The 21,824-nt window shown below is 35.1% G+C and overlaps 1 protein-coding gene across 5 annotated transcripts in view; it reads left to right on the forward strand.

Annotated features, from left to right (window-relative positions):
• Positions 1–21,824, forward strand: part of COMMD10 (COMM domain containing 10) — a 150,764-nt gene that overhangs the window by 15,982 nt on the left and 112,958 nt on the right. For 4 of the 5 annotated variants that reach the window (XM_037141794.2, XM_037141797.2, XM_037141796.2 and 1 more), the window contains one exon: positions 17,746–17,856. The exons of the other annotated variant lie outside the window; for it this stretch is intronic. In XM_037141794.2, coding sequence (XP_036997689.2) covers positions 17,746–17,856 — 111 coding nt within the window. The remainder of the gene's footprint in view (positions 1–17,745; positions 17,857–21,824) is intronic. 5 annotated transcript variants of the gene reach the window in all.

Raw genomic sequence — 21,824 nt, forward strand, 5'->3', positions numbered from 1 at the left:
CAAGTTCCATGGTAATATAAAGGACTATTACAGGTACAAATCCCAGCCTATAGATAGAAATGCATGTGTTTTATTTTGTTTTGTTTTTTCGTTTTGGTTGTGTGCAGGGTGTTTTTTTTTTGTTGAGTTTTGTGAGTTCTTTATATGATGTAGGCATGTCCTTTGTCAGATATGTGGTTTACAGATGTTTTTTCCTAGTATATTGCATTTCCTTTTTTTTCCTTACCTGTCTTTTGCAGAGCAAAAGCTTTTAATTCTTTTTTAAAGTGTTTTATAGATTTATGTTTTACATTTAAGGATAAGGTTCATTTTGAGAGAGTTTTGTATAAGGCATAAGGTACAAGTCAAAGTTCTTTTTTTCTGCATATGGATGTTCATTTTTTTCCACACAATTTGTTGATAACATCATTTTGTCCCTGAATTGCCTTTGCTCCTTGTCAAAAATCATTCGATGTATTTGTGTGAGTTTTTTCTGGACTCTGTTTGGTTCCATTGATCTATTTATCTATCTTTATGTCAGTGTCATACTGCCTTAATTACTATAGCTTTGTTAACTTTGTAGTAAGTCTTAAGATCAGGTATTGTGAGTCTGTTTTGTTGTTTTTCATCATTGTTTTGGTTTCAGTTTCTTTGCATTTTCTTTTCTATTTTTTTTAGTCCTTACCTGAGGACATTTTTTCTTTGCTTTTAGAGAGAGAGGAAGGGAGAGGGAGAGAGAAAAACATTGACATGAGAGAGAAACATCAGTTGGTTACCTCTCTTACGTGCCCCAACTGACTGAGATCAAACCTGCATCCTAGGTATGTGCCCTAACTGGGAACAGAACCTAAAACCTTTTGGTATACCAGCTGGTGCTCCAGCCAACTGGGCCACACCAGCCAGGGCTCTTTGCATTTTTATATTATTTAAAAACCAGTTTTTCTATATCTATAAAAAATCCTGCTGGGATTTTGATTGAGATTGTGTTTAATTTATAGGTGTCTTTGTAGAGAGATGACTTAAGAGTATTGAGTGTATCTCTCCATGTATTTAGGTCCTTTTTGATTTCTTATGTCAGTGTTTTACATTCTTCACCATACAGGTCCTGCACATATTTTGTTATATTTGTACCTGAGTATTTAGTGGGTTTTTTTGAGTTGTAGATAGTACTGCTTTTTTATAATTTTGGTCTCTAACTGTTCATTGCTAGTATATAAAACAATTGATTTTTGTATATTAATCTTGTATTCTGTAACCTTGGTAAACTCACTATTTACAACATTTTTGTGTGTGGATTTCTTGTGATCTTCTTTGTAGACAGTCATATTGTTCATGAATAGAGACAGTTTTATTTCTTCCTTTCCAGTCTTTTCAGTTTTTATTTGTTTTTCTTGCCTTACTGAACTGAGTAGGACTTATTTAAAAAATTAACTTATTTATGTATAGAGAGGAGAAGGGAAGGAGAAGAGAGGGAGAAAAACATCAACCTGTGGTTGCCTCTTGTGTGCCCCTTACTGGGGACCTGGCCTACAACCTAGGCCTGTGCCCTGACTGCGAATCCAACAGGTGACCCTATCTTTGGTTTGCAGGCTGACACTCAATCCACTGAGCCACACCAGCCAGGGTGGGACTTCTAATATGATGTTAAATAGGAGTGGTACCTTGGAAAAATCCTGCCTTACTCCCAGTTAGAGAGAAAGCATTCATTCTCTCATCATTAAGTAGGATATTAGCTATAGTTTTTTAGAAAATTTCCCCTTGTTTTCATCTCTTTCCATTTCTTTTTTTTTCATTGTTAACTACATTTGAAGAACGCTCAGGTGTTTTCCACATCACTGCTTCATTTTTCATTTCAGTTTCTACTTTTTAGTATATCCTGTACAGATTTTTTTTTGAGTTAAACATTGCATTTTTTAAAAAAAAATTTATTTACTTATTTTTCAAGTACAGTTTTCTATTTCTCCCATCCCAGCACCCCCTGCCCCTATCCTGTACAGATTTTAAGTTTTCCATTTTGTGTCCCTGAAATTCTTTCTTCTTTCAACCATCTCCATTAAAAAAATCATCACTTGCCTTTTAATATTTGCATGTTCTCTATTTAGAATTTTCTGCTATTTTATAAAAGAGTTCATTTTTTTGCATTTATATAAGTACAGTTTAAAATATTTCTTTTTCTGCTACTAATAGTATTTTTCTGTATCTTCTGGATGATAGGTTTTTAAAGTTTTATTTCTTCCCCATGTCAAGTTGTATTTGCATTAAGTTCTGTTTAAGAAGTGGTTTAATCAGTTGTCATTGAAATATGCAAAAAGACGTTGGACAAACATGATTAATTGCATATTGATTCCTTGAGAATACTGAAAATTACTTTTTGTCAACCTTTATATTAATGCCTTAAATGCTTAATTAAGATAATTACAAACATTTCTTGTGTTTATTATTGACCAACTATTCCATTAAGTGCTTTATATCACATAAAACCCATTAATCCACTTTCTATTTAGAATAAAGTCAGAGTTTAGAGAGATTACATAATTGGTCCATCATTATGCAGCTAAGTGAGTGGCAGGGTTGGGGTTTGACACCAGTAGTCACGCTCCCAAGCCATCATACTGTACTGCCACCTGAATGTTACCTGCAGATTGTTTTGTATGTGTCAGGCATTAAGGAGGGTGGTTTACATAATTGTGTGTGTGTGGTTCATATCATTGAAAAGGAAGAAAATAAGACTTTAGAAAGTGTCACTTGATCATGTTAACCCAAGTCGTCCATGATGAGACTGGGACAGGAAACAGACTGCTCTCAGAAGCTTTGTTCCTTTCGCATCGTGCTGCCTCTGGCAGCTGTAAGGTTATCTTCTTTTTTTGCCCTGATGGCCATTTAGAATATGGCCATATGTGAAAATAGGTCATGTCGTTTAAACTGTAATAGACAGCAGTGATTTCTTATGTAATAAATGAAAGGTATATTTACAATGATCAACTTGTTTTAATGGTAATTTAGGGGCTCACTCATGTGAACTGTCTGGGCGGTGCTCACAGTGGAACATCTGTGGGTAATAATCCTGAATTCAAAGAATCAGATTCAATTAAATAAGTTAAAGAGTCAACAGATGCTTTTTAATTCAGTTTTTAAAAACATCTTTTTATCTTTTATTATTTGAAAATTAATCTCAATGATAGCTTTTTGCAGGGTATGATTGAAGAAGGGATGTTTAAATTTTATCTCACTCTCTTGTTTTAAAAAATATATTTTATTTTAACCTCTTTAGAGACTTGAGACTGAAATGTTACTACCACTTATTTTAATTTGTATTCTCTTTCTGTCCCTTTTTAATCAGTGTTGACTGTCAGCAGTGTCCTTGTAGAGGGGTTTTCTGTTTGATTTTTACTATAATGCCTATGTGACATAATATTTATTAAATTATGAATACCCTTTCAGATAGAACTTTAATACTGTATTTAATTTTATTCCTGAATTTCTGTTTCTAGATTTTTTTACATAATTTCTACTAAACTAAGTGTACAAAGTTACATGTCAAATATTATTGACATATATATCTGGGGTTTTTTTGAGACCTTAAGGAAAATAATTGTATTTGTTTTATATAATATTTTTTTCTAAAATAGTTTACATTTCTAAGCTAGTGATATTTCTTACTTAGAATTAGATGTGATTATGAGAAATATATGTAAGGCATCTTTAAACTCTCTGAGTAACCTCCTCTTTAAAGACTGCATGTACTGATTCTCTTTCTTAAAGTGTATTTGTAATGTTTGTTAGGGAGCTTTTAAATAGAAATATGAGTTATATGTGTTTTGAATGTTCAAAATGTATTTATTTATGTGATTTTCTCCTGGTAAGAGTATTAACTTTACCAACTAATGGCAAAGTTACTCATATCTACTCATTTCATTATATAATGAAATTTCATTGTATTTCCTTGTAGATTCTTGAGAAACCTACATTTTAGAATGGATGGCCAATGTTCATAAGATAATGTTCCTATAACATTCTTTAAAAATATCCCCTTTAAAGACATTATAATAAGATTAACTTTATTGTTAAGTGTAACAACCACTTGTTTGCTTCATTATTTGTTACATACCTGTATTTTATATGGTATTTTTATACCTATATTCTTATATGGAGTATAAGAAATTAGAAATTTGGCCCTAGCCTGTATGGCTAAGTTGATTGGGCATTGTTCTGCAAAGTGAAAGGTCTCTGTTTGGATTCCCAGTCAGGACATGTGTCTGGGTTGCATGTAGGGTGCATATGAGAGGCAGCTGATCGGTGTTTCTCTCTCACATCGATGTTTCTCTCCCTCTCTTTCACCCTCCCTTCCCCCTCTCTAAAAATAAGTAAACAAATTTGTTAAAAATATTAGAAATTTGTATTTTATATGGAGTATAAGAAATTAGAAATTTGGATTTAAGTGCTTCTTAACATTATCTTCTGTATTTATAGGAAATGTATTTTATTGTAATTATATCCACATAAAACTCAAATTCTTGCCTGTTTTATTACTTTAGTTATTAGCATGCTATAAATCAAGTAAAAGACAGTTTTCCCATGCGCTAAAGTTAACTGAATATAAATGTGTGTGAGGTTTAAATGATGTTATATTTATTTACTATTTTTTATTGAAGTATAACTTATCTGCAGTAAAATGCAGAGATTTTTAAGTGTTCAATTTGATGAGTTTTGGAATTTATACCCATTTAATTATCCATGACAAAATAGTGAATATTTTCATGACGTGGAAAGTGACTAGTTTTAAATTTAATTTAATTTTTAATTTTATTCTTGTCTATTCTATTCTAATTGTCCCAAATTTCCCCCCTTTGCCCTCTTCCATTCTGCCTCATCTCCTACTCCCACAGTCCACTCCCCACTCCCGTAGTTCATCCGCATCCCCTGTCCATGTCCGTGGGGCATTCACACATGCTCTTTGACTACTCCCTTCCCCTTTCTACCATTTCCCCCTCCCCACTTTCCTCTGGCAGTGGTCAGTCTGTTCCCTGTTTCCGTGTCTCTGATACTTTTTTGCTCATTAGTTTATTTTGTTCATTAGAATCCTCTTATAAGTGATATCATATGGTATTTGTCTTTTACCAATTAGCTTGTTTCATTTAGCATAATCTTCATTTCCATGCATGATGTCACAAATGGTAGAAATTCCTTCCTTCATTTACTGCATGGTGTTTGATTGTGTAAATACACCACAGTTTTTTAATTCAGTCATCTACTGATGGGCACTTAGGCTGTTTCCAACAGTTGGCTATTGTAAATAGCACTGTTATAAACATTGGGATGTATATAGTCTTTTGAATTGGTGTCTCAGGGTTCTTTGGTTATATTCCCAGGAGCAGAATCACTGGATCGTAAAGCAGTTCCATTTTTAGCTTTTTGAGGAAATTCCATACTGTTTTCTACAGTGGCTGCACCAGTTCACATTCCCACCAACAGTGCAATAAGGTTCCTTTTTCTCCACATCCTTGCTAGCACTTCTTTGTTGATTTATTAATGATACCCATTCTAACAGGTCTGAGATGATATCTCATTGTGTTTTTATTTGCATCTCTCTGATGGCTAGTAATGTTGAGCATATTTTCATATGCCTATGGGCTATCTGTATGTTCTCCTTGAAGAGGTGTCTATTTAAGTCCTCTGTCCATTTTTTGATTGGATTGTTTTTCTTCCTGGTATTGCATCCTGTTGAGTTCTTTATATATTTTGGTGATTAAACACTTTTCTGATGTATCATTGGCCTCTACAGTCTGTTCTCTTTTCATTTTGATGATGATTTCCTTAGCTGTGCAGAAGCTTTTTAATTTGATGTAGTCCCATTTGTTTATTCTTTCCTTTATGTCCTTTGCCCTCGAAGACATATCAGTAAAGATGTTGCTACATGGGATAGCTGAAATTTTCCTCCCTGTGTTTTCCTCTAGGACTTTTATGGTATCATCATTTATATTTAAGTTTTTTATCCATTTTGAGTTTATTCTGGCGTATCGTGTAGGTTGGCGGTCTAGTTTTATTTTTTTTACATGTAACAGTCTACTTCTCCCAACACCATTTATTGAAGAGTCTATTTTTATTTCAATTGTATGTTCATTCCCCCTTTGTCAAATATTAGTTGGGCATCGAGGCAGAGGTTTATTTCTGGGCTTTCTATTCTGTTTCATTGATCTCTGACTCTGTTTTTAATGCCAGGACTAGACTGTTTTGATTACAGTCTAGTGGTATAGTTTGATATCAGGTATTGTGATCCTTCCTACTTTGTTCTCTCTAGATTGCTGTGGCTGTTTCGAGTCTTTATTTGTTCCATATAAATTTTTGAAGTATCTATTCTACATCTGTGAAATATGCCATTGATATTTTAATAGGATTTGTGTTGAATCTTCCAGTGCATGAACAGGATATATGCTTCTATTTATTTGTATTTTTCTCAATTTCTGTCTTCAGTGTTCTACAATTTCCTGAATACAGGTTTTTTACCTTTTTAGTTAAATTTATTCCTAAGTACTTTATTTATTTTTTGTTGCTATAGTAAATGGATTTTTTTTTAGTTTCTGTGTCTGATACTTCATTGTTTCTGTACAAAATGCCATCAATTTCTGAATATTGTCTTTGTATACTGTTACTTTGCAGATTTACTTATTGAGTCACGTAGTTTTTTGGTGGAGTGTATAAGATTCTCTATGTAGGCTATCATGTTGTCTGCAAATAATGACAGTTTTACTTTCTCTTTTCCAATTTGGATCCCTTTTATTTCTTCCTATCTGATCACTGGGGCCAGAACTCCCAGTACTATGATAAATTAGAGTGGTGAGAGTGGTTGACAGCCTTGTCTATCAGTGATCATAAGGGAAACACTTTTAGTTTTTGCCCATTGAATATAATAGTGGCGGGAGGTTTTTTGTACATGGCCTTTATTATGTTGAGGAGTGTTCCCTTTATTCCCACTTTGCTGAGTGCTTTTATCATAATTGGGTGCTGCACCTTATCAAATGATTTTTCTGCATCTATTGATATAATCATGTGATTTTTGTCTTTCATTTTGTTTATGTGATATATTACGTTTATTGATTTATGAATATTGTACCATCCTTGCATCTCTGAAATAAGTGCCACTTGATCATGGTGTATGATCTTTTTAATATATTGTTGGATCTGATTACTACTCTTTTGTTGAGCATTTTTCACATGTTTGTTCATCAGAGATACTGGCCTATAATTTTCTTTCTTTGTTGTGTCTTTACCTGGTTTTGGAATTAAAATAACACTGGCCTCATAAAAAGAGTTTGGGAATCTTTCCTCTTCTTGAATTTTTTGGAATAGTTTGTGAAGGATCAGTTTGCCATATGGTCCAGGGCTTTTGTGTGTTGGTAGTTTTTTGATTACTGCTTCAATTTCACTAGTTGTATTGGTCTTTTCAGAATTTCTGCTTCTTCCTGATTCAGTTTTGGAAAGTTGTATGTTTCTAGAAATTTATCAGTTTCACCCAGGTTGTCCAATTTCTTGGCATATGGTTGTTCATAGTCATTTCCTATAGTCCTTTGTATTTCTGTATTTCATTTAATTCTGCTCTGATCTTGATTCTTTCCTTCCTTCTGCTCGCTCTGGGCTTTGCTTATTGTTGTTCCTCTAGTTCTTATATATGTAGGGTTAGGTTATTTATTTGAAATGTTTCTATCATTTTTAGGTAGGCCTGTATTGCTATGAACTTCTTTCTTTCAGGACTGCCTTTGCTATGTCCCCATAGGTTTGGGATTGTTGTGTGTTCATTTTTATTTGTTTCCAGATACTTTTTGGTTTCTTCCTTGATCTTATTGTTAATTCATTCATAATTTAATAACCTGTTATTCAGCCTCCATGAATTGGAGTGTTTTTGAGATTTTTTTCTTGAGGTTCGTTTCTAGTTTCAAGCTGTTGTAATCCTAGAAGGTGCTTGACATGATTTCAGTTTTCTTGAATTCGTTAAGGCTTGTTTCATGTCCTGCCACGTGGTCTGTCTTTGGGAATGATTCATGTGCATTTGAGAAGAATGTGTATTTTGCTTCTTTGGGGTGAAATGTTCTAGAAGTATCAGTTCAAGCCATTTGATCTAGAGTGTCATTCAATTCTGCAATATTTTTGTTGATTTTTATTTGAATGATTGTTGACAGTGGGTGTTAAAATCCCTTACAATGACTGTACCACTGTCTACTTCTTTCTTAAAGTCCTCCAATATTTTCTTTATATCCTTATATAAAGAGTTATATCTTTATGTTGAACTATCTCCTTAAGTATTATGAAGTATTTCTCTTTGCATCTTGTTGTTGCCTTTGTTTTGAAGTCTATTATGTCTGGTATAAGTATTGCTACCACAGCTGTTTTTTTCATATCCATTTGTGGGGAATATTTTTTTTCTTCCCTTCACCTTCAGCCTGTGTATATCTTGTGTTCTGAGGTGGGTCTCTCATGGACAGCTCTCTCATGGACCCATATATATGGGTCATGTTTTCTTATCCATTCATCTACCTTATGTCTTTTGATAGGAGCATTTAATCCATTTACATTTAAAGTTATTATTGATAGGTACTTATTCATTGCCATTTTTTCCTTTTGTAGCAGTGTTCCCCACTACCACCTCTTTCTCTTCCTCCTCCTCCTCCTTCTTCTTGAAGCGGTCCCCTTTAGCATCTCTTGCAGTGCTCGCTTGGTGGAGATGTACTCTTTTAGTGGAAGGGGAGCTGCCTCCCAGTTACACTATGGGTTTAAGTTATGCATACTTTTTTGGCTTCACTTAGGCTGGAAAACTAGTCTGCTGGTTGATATGCAAATTAATTGCTTTTGAATTTAGGTATGAAGCTATTCTGCTATTTAACTTTTAATGGCCCTGGTTTATGTCTCCCATCCCCCAGCAAGACTTGTGTGGGGGTGAATATTCCCAGACACCCCAAGTTCTGGACCCCATTACAAATACTCTGCTTTGAGGGGCCCTGGGTCCTCTCGACTTACATCCTGTTACAACATCATTAGCTGTTGATGCAGCAATTAATTTAAACAGCTTTAGATCTGAGAGACCCTTGATCAGTCTTATTTGAAACAGAAATGTATTCTATGCTTTATAAATAATTAGCTAAAACCAGAACCATTGACAAATTAAAGATTTTATTAATGACAAAGAACTGTGCTGTTAACAAAATTATTCTTATTATGTCATAGTATTTAAAGATGTATACTTGCTGAGTAATTTTGACACACCTTTTCAGTGTTGCCAATTGTGAGAGTATTAGTTGAATTACATTAACTTGTACTATTATCTTCATATATTCTTGGTATGTAGAGAGGTGGCAAATGGTTTGAAGGTTGATTCATTGATGTTTTCCTTCAGCACCTTACAACTTGGACATGAAGACCATGACTAGATATTTTGGTCAAGTTTGTGGGTCAAGCAAGGAGTGTAATGAAATTCCATGCCACTCTAGCAGTAAGACTAGATTGACTTTGTGGCATCTAAACTTGAGGGTATAATTAGTGAGCATGCTTAAATTGTGATATTTGTAGTAAAGCATTTGTACCTCTTATGATTTGGTGCAAATTAAAGAAGGACATTGATCCAGTTACTTTTGGATTTTTCATGTCCTCCGGAGACTGCCTAATGGGTAGCCCTGTGCAGTGTGATTTGTACAATATGCTTTGTGGTGGTAGGCAGTCACCTGGGTGAAAGATAACTCCAGTATTGACTAAAGAAGTTTATTTATTTGCAACTATGTGATATATGGTAAGACACATGTATATAATATGGATACCATATTGTGTAATGGTCATCTGTGAGATCCTGACATTGTTTTTACATACTTATAGATGTCACAGAGAGGGTTCTTTCTATAGGATGCAGGTAGTTTGTCTTGGTCTTTGGAGGCTTATTGCCTTCTGTTCTTGCCAATGACTACAGGATGACCAAGAAAGTGATAAATAGCAGACACATGAAGACGTTTTCCTATTGTATCTATACATTCTTCTGTTACATTCTTTAGTATATTGTATCTTTTTAAAAATTATATCAAATTATAATTTACTTAGTGTAATTAGTGTCCTTTTAAATTGTATATTTTGATGAATTTTGATAGTTGTATACCCATGTGATCACTGCCATAATTAACATACAGCATTTTCATCACCCTCAAAAGTTTCCTCATTCCCCTTGGTGGTCCCTTCCTCCCCTGATCTTGGTCCCAGGATCTGCTTTCTATCAATACAGATTGCATCTTCTAGGATTTTATTAAAAATGGAATCATACAAGTGTGCTTTTTTTCTTTCTGGCTTCTTCTACTGAGTATGATTTTGAGGTTCATACATGTTGTTGAGTGTATTAATGTACTTTTTTTATTCCAGGGTAGTATTTAATCATAAGACTATACCACAACTTGTTTTCATTCACATTGATGGTTCACAGCTGTTTTGAATAAACTCATTAACATTCATGTACATACTTTGTATAGTTATACGTTTTAATTTTTCTTGGGTAATACTTAGGGATGGACAGACAGGGTTGTAGGGTAGGTGTATTTATAAGAAACTGCCAGTTTTCTGAAGTGTTCATACTATTTTACATTCTAACCAGCAATTTCTTTATACCCTGGCCAGCACTTGGTATTCCCATTCTTTTAAGTTTTCGCCATTCTAATGAGTGTAAGGATATTGAACAAAAAGATGCTGAACATCATTTTATGTGTTTATTGGCCATTTGTATATTTCTTTTGTAGGCTCTCTGTTCAAATCCTTGCCTATTTATTTTATTACTGAGTGATAAGAACTCTATATAGTTTGGGTACAAGTCTTTCGTCAGGTATATGTATTGTGAATATTTTATCAGTCTGTGGCTTACCTTTCCTTTTTATTTTTTAAAATATATTTTATTGATTATGCTATTACAGTTGTCCCAATTTTCTCCCCTTTGCCTCCCTCCATCCAGTATTCTCTTTCCCTCCAGCAACCCCCCTCCACCTTAATTCATGACCATGGGTGATGCATACAAGTTCTTTGGCTTCTCCATTTCCTATAATATTCTTAACATCCCCTGGTCTGTTTTGTACCTATTAATTTATGCTTCTTAATCCCTGCACCTTCCCTCCCACCCACATTCTTTCCCTTCCTTTTCCCCTTCCCAGCTGATAACCCTCTGAATGATCTCCAAATCTATGATTCTGTTCCTGTTGTGTTTGTGTGCTTGGTTGGTTTTTTTTTTAGATTCAGTTGTTGATAGTTATAAATTTGTTGCCATTTTAATGTTCATATTTCTGATCCTATTTTTCTTAAATAAGTCCCTTTAACATTTCATGTAATAATGGCTTGGTAATGATGAACTCCTTTAGCTTTACTTTGTCTGGGAAGCAGTTTACCTGCCCTTCAAGCCTAAGTGATAGCTTTGCTGGATAGAGTAATCTAGGTTGTGGGTCCTTGCTTTTCATTGCTTTAAATACTTCTTGCCAGTCCCTTCTAGCCTGCAAAGGTTCCTTTGAGAAATCAGCTGATAGTCTTGTGGGGACTCCCTTGTAGGTAAGTAACTGCTTTTCTCTTGCTGCTTTTCAGATTCTCTTTGTCTTTAACCTTTGGCATTTTAATTATGATGTGTCTTGCAGTGGGCCTCTTTAGATTAATCTTGTTTGGGACTCTCTGTGCATCCTGAACTTGTATGTCTATTTCCTTCACCAAGTTAGGGAAGTTTTCTACCAATTTTTTTCAAACTGGTTTCTGTTTCTTGCTCTCTCTCCTCTCCTCCCAGCCGCTCCTGATGCAACTATTGGTACACTGGAAGTTGTCCCAAAGGCTCCTTACACTATTCTTATTTTGGGGGGATTATTTTTTCTTCTTGCTGTTCTGATTAAAAGCTCTTTTTTTTCCTTTTGTTCCAAATCGTTGATTTGATACTCAGCTTTCCTTTCCTCTGCTGATGGTTCCCTGTAGATTTCTCTTTATATCACTTCATGTAACCTTCATTTCTGTCTGAGTTTTTTTTTTATGCTGTTGCCATATCAATGACTTCTTTGAGCATCTTGATATAAGTTGGTTATCTCCCTATTGTTTAATTCTTTTTCTGGGCTTCTCTTCTTTCATTTGGGTCATATTTCTTTATGTCCTAAATGTGGCAGCCTCGTTGTGTGTGTTTCTGTGTATCAAATAGAGTTGCTTTGACTCCCTGTCTTAGTATTGCGGCCTATTGTAGGACAGCAGACCTGTAAATTGTGTGGGCCAAGCCTTAGGTGATGGACAGGGCCAGCCAACCTGTTTCACTGCTTTGTGGCTCTGTGTGGGGGGAAGGCTCAGAGAGCAGACAGTGTTGCAGCCTGGCTTATGGAAGTTTGCCTGGGAGGAAGCTGCCTTCCAGCACGTGCTCTGTTTCCATTCACCTCACTTTCTCCCCAGATGCCCTTCGTGCCCTCCCAGCCTTTGTTCTGGTGCTGAATCCCAGAGGCAGAGGGTCTGTGTAGGTCCTAAGTCAATGCAGGCCCTTATGAGTCTCCTGATAATCTGGCAGTTTCTTCCACCACTCCAATACCCACTGGTTTTTATAGCCAGAAGTTATGGGTATTTATCTTCCTGGTGCTGGATCCCTGGGCTGCTGGGTGCTCTGGTTTGGGGCTGGGATCCCTTGCTCCGAGGTACCCTCCCAACTTATATTCAGCACACGTGAATGTGGGGTCATCCGTTCCACTGCCTCCATTCCACTCCCACAGCTCTGCTACTGTCCGTGCCCCTCCACCACTCTCAGTGTCTCCGCCCCTCCTACCCCTCTGGATGAATGTGGCTTCTTTAAATCCTTGGTTGTTGGACTTCCTCACAGCTCGGTTTTCTGATGGTTCTGGGTGGTATTCGTTTTCTAGTGTAGATGTAATTTTTTTCTGTAGTAGTGTGCATGGGTGGAGTGTGTTTACCTATGCCTCCATCTTGGCCGGAAGTTTCCTTTTTCTTAATGGTGACTTTTGAAGAACATGATTTTTAATTTTGATGAAGTCCAGTTTCTAATTTTTTTATGGTTCATGGTTTTAATGTTCTATCTAAGATTTTTACTGATCTCAAAATTGCAAAGATTTTCTTTTGTGTTTTCTTCTATAAGTTTGATGGTTTTAGTACTCACATTTAGGTCTGTGAAACATTTTGAGTTCATTTTGTGTATGACGTTAGGTAGGGGTTTTTCATTTAGTTTTGTATAGGTATCTGGTAGTTCCAGCATCACTTACCTTGGCATCTTGTCGAGAGAGTCAGTTGACAAGCCTGTATATCTATCCTTTTGCCAGTGCCACATTGTCTTTATTGCTCTAGCTTTATAGTACGTCTTACAGTTTGGTAGTGTAGCTTCTCCAACTTAAAAAAATCACTTTGGCTTTTTTAGGTCATTTGCATTTCCTAATTAAATTTTAGAATCGTCTTGTCCATTTCCGTAAAAAGTGCCTGCTGGGAATTTAATTGGATTGTCCTAAATCTGTAAATCACTTATGGAAGAATTGACATCTTAACAGTATTGAGACTTTAAATTTATGAACATGGTATATCTCTCCATTTATTGATATCTTTATGTAGTATAGGAATCCCTAAATGGAGAGCTGCTTGAGTGTTCATGATATTAAAAATAAAAAGACCACCAGGTGGACTAGGCGATGTGGACATGCCATTTATTACTCAGATTACAGGGTGTACACCGAGGGCAGGAGGTCCTTCAGTCTGAGGCTCATTATAAGGGGTCCAAGACAAAGGAGGCACATGTCCTATGTGTGACTCTAGACTATATTACCTCATTGTGTACCAGCAGAAAGAGAAAGTCAAGAAGCAGTCACAAGACAAGAAACAGCTCCTAAAAGGAGATAAGGAGGGAGTTACAATCTGTTCCTAAAACAATACACATTCCTTCTGGCCAGAAGGTGCTCTGGCCAGGGGTGCTCTGGCCAGTCGTCACCTTTCAGCATCTTTGCCCACTGATGGGTAGTTTATGAGTTCACCTGCCCACTCCATGCTGCGTGTTTAGCAGTTTCTGACCAAAACCAGCATGTCCCCCATGCCCCACCCTCCCTATTCACCCCCAATCTCATCCTGAGTGACTTCGTTTGTTTCCCTGATGAAAAAAGTCCTCAAAGGGAGATGTCGATGTGAAAGAGGTAAAACAAAAATGACAGAAGCACTAAAATGTATCAAAATCAGAGTTCACAAACTGTTCTGAGCAGTGGGAAACAATGTCCTTCCTTTCCTTCCTCCTCCTGCCCTCCCTCCCTCCCTCTTCCCATCTTTCCTGCCTTCTTCCTTGGCAGTCACATCTAGGCGTCAGGGTTTCAACACTATGTTTTTCTAAACAGGGTCTGTCTACTTGATAATTTCATTGAATGCCTGATAGGCATCTGAGACTTAACAATAAAAAATTAAAATGCTCTTTGGATCATTCTTCTTGAAACTGTTCTTACAGTTTTTCCATATCGATTAATGGCAACTCATTTTTATTTTTTCATTTGTACCGGCCAGTCTGTATCATTTTGCCATTGTTATTTCAAATGAATAAAAAACTAGGATGAAAGTCTGGTTATACTGATAAGTGTATGTTTCATAAACTTAACGAAGTTTGCATAAAGATGGTAATCATTAGTATCCTGAAAGCACACCAGGCTTTCTCTCAAATTGGATGCTTGATGCATTAAGGTTGATGTCTCTGTATAGTAAGTCCATACTTAATGTTATCAATAGGTTCTTACAATAAATCCTGTAAATGTATTTTTTTCTTCTTTATGATATTCTTAGTAACATTTTCTTTTTCTAGCTTTCTGTTTTTGAGAATATAGTACATAATACATATAAGCTATGAAATGTGTTCACTGTTTACGTTATCTTTAAAGCTTCTGGTCAAAAGTAGGCTATTAGTAGTTAAGTTTTGGGGGATTCAGAAGTTCTATGCAGATTTTTTTACTGTTCAAGGGTCAGTGCCCCTAACCTCTCTGTGTAGTTCAGGGGTCAGCTGTACTTGTTTTCTCAGCTTTTCTTCATCTTTTAGGACATTGACATTTTTGAAGTACACATGCCATTTATTTTATATGTTGTTTCTCCATTTTTATTTTTTGTTGTTTCTCTATGATCAAATTTAGGTTATGTTATTTGGGTAGAAAGCTATGTAAGTAATACTGTGGTCTTTGCAAGATATCACACCTAGAGTCATGTGATAGCCATTTGCTACCTTTTGGTGGTCTTAATTTTGATCTCTTGGTAAAGATAATGTTTGTTTTCTCCATTGCATATTTTTTTTCCTTTTGTAACTAAAAAACAATCGTGGGTAGATACTTTGTGACTCTACATTCCAAATCAAACTTTCACCACTTAGGTTTAGGATCCATTGCTGATTCTTACTTGAATCAATTTATAACTTTTAATTTTGATATAATTTCAAACTTAGAGAAAAGTTGCAATAATAGCATAACGAACCTCCATATACTCTTTACTCCAATTCAGTGTTTTACACTTTACATTTTGAATCTGTAAAATGGGGATATAATAAGAGTAGCTATCTCAATCAGTGTTTATTATGTCTCCTGGTTTCACTGAAAAGTGTTTTTTTTCTCATTGTTCTGTGTGTCTGTAAAGTCTTTTTTTATAACTCTAGTTATTCTTCCTATGTTTTTTCTTCATTTTCGTTACCTGAATATCAGTTATTTTTTGTAAGCTATTTTGTGGGTGTGCACAGTATATATGACTACATATGAACTTAGCAGTGTCATTTATTTTTTAAATCTTTCATGTGGTCTTGATAAAATTATTTTTTAAAACACAAAATTTATTAGAAATGCTGTGGGATTAAAGAAGGCCAGTTCACAAACTCTTTTCAGTCATGACTCTTTAAAATTACCTTTCCTTGTGAGTGTTCTCTGATTCCTTTTATTTCAACTCAATCTGTATATAAAATGCCTACTCTATTTAAAAGATACTATAGAAAAAATTAGGTGATCAAATGCCTTATATTTATAATGCTTTGCAGTTTCCAGAACATTTCGAATATGCATTTTTATTTGATATTGTCAATTACTCAGAAAGGTAGATCCGATAAATTTATTTCCATTTCATATGAGGAAATTGAGAGCTTAGAAGTTTGTGACTTAACCAGGGTTGCATAGGTAGTTTGTGACAGCTTATGCATGAACGAAAGCACAAGCTTCAAGTTCTTCTTAATTATCCCGCACCAGCTCTATGCAGTGACTAAGCACACATTAATATATGGAAAGGACTGACCACAAGGGGAGTATGCTTATGTTCATTAAAGCAGTATTTATCTTCATCATTTTTCTTAGGTGCTTACAGGACAGGAGTAGAATCTTTTAAATGAGATGAAAACAGTGCTTTATAGGTTCATATGAATTCCTAGAAGGTGACATGTATATGCTTATATATATGAGGGTGGTTGTATCATATTTTTTTCCTGTTTTGTTGTAGGGTTTATTTTATGTGACTTGAAAATAGTGGTGGGTTGGCATTAGAGACTATGTTTACTGTAATCAGTGTTAAAGATCAATATATTAAAAGTCATTATTTAGCATACACTATTGAATTGATTTTTTACGCGTGGCATTATAGGTTATGTTTCTGCAATACCTTCCTCCATCTTACCCATAACTTCTAAAAGGCTCAGTGCCAGAGAGAACGGAACTGTATCTTTATTTTCTCATCACATCCTCTCTCGAGTAGATAATACTTCCATTGCTCTCATTCCAAGTTGGCTTTGAGGCTCTGCTGTGATTCTAGCTGTTGAACAGGCTTTCAAGTTAGCAATTAGTATTCTGGTTAAGTAAAAATTGTTGTGAGGCTGCCATTCTTACCAGTGCAGCTAAGGTAGTTTTACTGAATCAGTTATTAGGGTCATGTTATCAGAGGCACATGACAATTGCATTTCATAATACTTCCTTAACTATTGATACATGAGGTTTACTAAAAATTAAATCTAAAATTTTGTATTCATAGTTCCGAGGTGGGTGAAACCAATAATGCGTCAAGTCCAATAAAGCCACATTCATGCTGCTTTAGTTTGTCTTTACTATTTTTGACTTAGGTGATTAAAATGCGCTGTTCTGTTAATTAATAATTTCAAAGGAAATGTTGTAATTAGTTCTGTCATAACTGGGAACCATAGTAAGTTAGAGTACTTTAGAAAGCACGATGGTCTATCGGATACCACCTGCTCACTAGAAGATAGCAGTTCTTCTGCCTGGCTCTTTTCCAGTCTCACTAACTGTGTCTAAATGTGTGAACCTCTCACCATCTGGGTACTTAAGTTTCCCTCTAAATTAAAAAAAACCCTCTAATCTGTGTTCTACCTAGCACAAGGAGTTTTCAAAGATAATGGAAGGTTATTGAAGTGATTATGATCAATGTATACTATTTACTGGTTAAAATAGATAACTATTTAAGTCATTGGCTTTAAAACATACTATTTTAAAATAGTAATGTACTATTTAAAAACCATTGACTGTCTTAGTGTATTTTATTGCTTAATCTTAGAACTTTTATTTTTAGAACAGATTGTATTTAAAGACCGGTTTTACTGTTGCATTTGACTGGCATGGCATGAAGCCAGTATGAGCCTAAAGGAAGAATTTGCCGGGTATGCAGGTTAAAGGAGCTCTGGAACTGACTCACCATGGAGTCCAGGCTATCCATATTCATTCCTGCTGAGTGGAGGTTTGCTTAAAGTTGTCTGTTTTCTTTCTTCTCTATCACCTCATTCTAATCGGCGCTTGTCTTTTATAGCTAGAGACGGTCGGATGGCAGCTTAACCTTCAGATGGCTCATTCTGCTCAAGCAAAACTGAAATCTCCTCAAGCTGTTCTACAGCTAGGAGTGAGCAATGAGGATTCGAAGGTAAGACAGGGCAACGCATTGAAAGGATCTATTTTTTTCACCAAGTCTTGTACTCTATTGTTAGAAAGGTCTTTGTTCTCTGTATAGAAAATTTAAACACAACAAGGCTTAAAAAACTGACAGATCTTTATTTGTGACAGATTTTGATGTCACATTTACATATTGCTTTGTTATTTATTTGAAGAAACAGCTTATCTCGTAAGGTGCCTTTCTTGCAAAACCATTTCATAATGTCGTCTTTTAAATTCTGCAATGGAAAAAATTGGTAGTAGCTATATAAAATTATGATTTTAATGTCTTAGATATGTGTGGATATTCCTGAGTGTTTTGTGGTTTAGGCTGAAAACACATGGTAGAGGAAATGTTGTTGTTCAGAGAATACTAGTATGTTAAGGTGACCTGAGTTGTGTTTGTACTTTTGTAGGAGGTGTGCCCATGTTTAAATTCCAGATCTTGCAAAACAGAATTTGGATTAATTTTGTACTGCAGTGATTTCTTCTTTAGTATTAGTTTTGAAAACTTGAATGTGTTATCAAAGTTTAAAGAGTTTTATGGAATACTTTTTCTAACTGTAGTGTGCAGAGAAATGCATATTTCGTTTATCAGTGAGAGCTATTTTTATATTTCTAAATTTCAATTATCTTTTTAAAATAGAAAAGGGAGAGTGACTTTTTCTCCAAACAAATGAAACTTTCTCTCATTTTAAGACACGAAGTAGAAGTGAGAATGAGGTAGAAAGTTATGAGGAAGGAGAGGTTTCTGTGTCTGGATGTGATCAGAGAATAATGGAAGAAATGCTATTATTTATAACATTTGAAGGATATCGAAGGTTGGAAATACTGTTTTGTTAGTACTTTTATTATGTATTATATCATGCACATTTCTGTCTTCCTAAAGTACTGGGTCCAATGCTTAGCCCAGGTTACATGTTGAGAAAATTGTAGGCAGTTAAGTTGGGCCCTTTTTTAAAATAAAACAATTTATTAAATTTATTTGGGTGACATTGGTTAATAAAAGTATATAGGTTTCAGGTGTACAATTCTATAATACATCATCTGTATACTGTATTTTGTGTTTACCACCCAAAGTCAAGTCTTGTTCCTTCAGCATTTATCTACTCTGTACCCTTTGCTACCTGCTTCCCCTTTTCTCTCCGGTAATCACCATACTGATGTCTTTATCTGTGAGGTTTTTTTGTTGTTGTTGCTTAATCCCTTCACCTTCTTTTTCACCCAGCTACAGAACACCCTTCCCCTCTACAAGCTGTCAGCCTGTTCTCTGTATCTATTTCTATTTTGTTTGTTTATTTTGTTCATTTCATTAGATTCCACATATGAGTGAAATCATATGGTACTTGTCTTTTTCTGGCTATCTTATTTTACTTAGCATAATATTCTCCAGGTCCATTTATGCTGTTTGCAAAGGGTAAGATTTTTTTTTTTTACTGCCAAGTAATATTCCATTGTGTAAATGAATCACAGCTTTTTATCCACTCATCTACTGATGGGCACTTGGGCTGCTTCCAAATCTTGGCTATTGTAAATAATTCTGCAATGAACACAGGAGTGCATATATTCTTTAAAATTAGTGTTTCAGGGTTATTTGGATAAATTTCCAGAAGTTGAATTGCTGGGTCATAAGTCAGTTCCATTTTTAATTTTTTGAGGTATCTCCATACTGCTTTCTACAATGTCTGCACCGGTCTGCATTCCCACCACAGTGCATGAGGGTTCCCCTTTCTCCACATCCTTGCCACCTTCTGTTCATTGATTTACTGACGATAGCCATTCTGACAGATATGAGGTGATGTTATCTCATTGTGGTTTAATTTACATTTCTTTCATGACTAGTGACATTGAGCATGTTTTCATATGCCTGTTGGCCATCTGTATGTCCTCTTTGGAGAAGTGTCTGTTCAGGTCCTTTGCCTATATTTTAATTGGATCAGTCATTTTTTTGGTGTTGGGTTGTGTAAGTACTTTACAAATTTTGGATATTAACCTCTTATCAGATAAATCATTGACGACTGTGCTCTCAGATTCAGTGGGTTGTCATTTTAGGTTGTTGATGCTTTCATTTGCTGTACAAAAATGTTTTAGTTTGATTTCGTCCCATTTGTTTATATTATCTTTTGTTTTCCTTGCCTGAAGAGATAGAGCAAAAAAAAAAAAAATTTGCTGTGAGAAATGTCCAAGATTTCACTGTCTATGTTTCTCCTAGGATTTTTGTGGTTTCAAGTCTAACATTTAACTCTTTAATGCATTTAGAGTTTTATCTTATGTATATAAGAAAGTGGTCTAGTTTCATTTTTTTTGCATGTGTCTGTCCAATATTTGCAGCAATACTTATTGAGTAGACTATCTTTACCCTGTTCTAGGTTTCTGCATCCATTGAGAGATACTAATTGACTATAAAGGTGTGTGTTTACTTCTTGGTTCTTTATTCTCTTCCACTGTTCCACTGGTTCTTAGTTTTCCTTTGTGATAGTTATTGGTGTATACACCAAATTTTTCAGACTGTAAGACTCACTGGACCATAAGCTACACCTAGGTTTTAGAGCAGGAAGTTAGGAAAAATTTTTGAAGCAAAAAATGTGGTAAAATACTTAATAACATAAATAACATAGGCTGCTGCCCCCCTACCCCCAAGTGAGCCAGGTAAGCTACATTCGGACTATAAGACGCACCCCCCTTTCCTCCCAGATTTGGGGGGTGGGGAGTGTGTCTTATAGTTCAAAAAATATGGTAAATGCAGCCAATTTCAGGATATTTATTTTGTATCCTGCTACTTTACTGAATTTATTTATCAATTCTAGTAGTTTTTTGGTAGAATCTTTAGGGTTCTCCATATATATTATTGTGTCATCTGCAAACAATGACAGTTTTACTTCTTCCTTTTTAATTTGGATACCTTTTATTTCTTCTTCTTGTCTGATTACTGTGGCCAGGACTTCCAGTACTATGTTGAATAAGAGACGTAAAAGTGGACATCCCTGTCTTCTTCCTGTTCTTAAGGGAAATGCTTTTAGTTTTTGCTCATTGAGTATGATGTTTTCTGTGGGTTAGTCATATATAGTCTTTATTACGTTGAGTTATGTTACTATTATTCCCACTTTGCTGAGAATTTTTATCATAAATGGGTGTTGGATTTTATCAAATGCTTTATCTGCATCTGTTGTTTTGATCATGTAGTTTTTATCCTTAATTTTGGTTATGTGATATACTATGGTTATTAATTTCCAGATAGTATACCAACTTGGCATCCTTAGAATAAATCCTACTTAATCGTAGTGTATGATTTTTAAAAATGTATTGCTGGATCTAATTTGCTAATATTTTGTTGAGGATTTTGGCATCTTTGTTGGTCAGAGATATTGGCCTATAATTTTCCTTGTGGTATCGTTCTCTGGTTTTGGAATTAGGATAATGTTGGCCTCAGATAATGAACTTGGGAGTCTTCCTTCCTATTTAATTTTATGGAATAATTTGGGAAAGATAGGGGCTAATTTTTCTTTGAGTGTTTAGTAGAATTCCCCTCTGAAGCCCTCTTCGGTATATTGGGCATTCTTTGATTACTGCTTCAAATGCATTAGTTGTAATTGCTCTATTCAGCTTTTCTGATTATTCCTGATTCAGTTTTAGAAGATTGTATGCTTTTAGGAATTTATCCATTTTGTGCAAATTGTCCAATTTGCTGGCATATAGTTGACATAATATTTTCTTACAATCCCTTGCATTTCTGTGAAATGCAAGAGAAGTTGTTACTTCTCTTCTGTTTCTTATTTTATTTATTTGGGTCCTCTCCCTTTTTATCTTGGGTTATCTGGTTAAAGCTTTGTTAATCTTGTTTAAATTTTCTAAGAAGCAGGTCTTGGTTCTTATCGGTTATTTGTATTTCTTTTAGACTCTTATTTTGTTTATTTCTGCTCTGTACTTTATTATTTCTTTCCTTTTTCTTATTTTGGGCTT

This window comes from Artibeus jamaicensis, unplaced genomic scaffold, assembly GCF_021234435.1.
Source record: "Artibeus jamaicensis isolate MK-2021 breed Jamaican fruit bat unplaced genomic scaffold, CSHL_Jam_final contig_402, whole genome shotgun sequence".
Taxonomy (NCBI): Eukaryota; Metazoa; Chordata; class Mammalia; order Chiroptera; family Phyllostomidae; genus Artibeus; species Artibeus jamaicensis.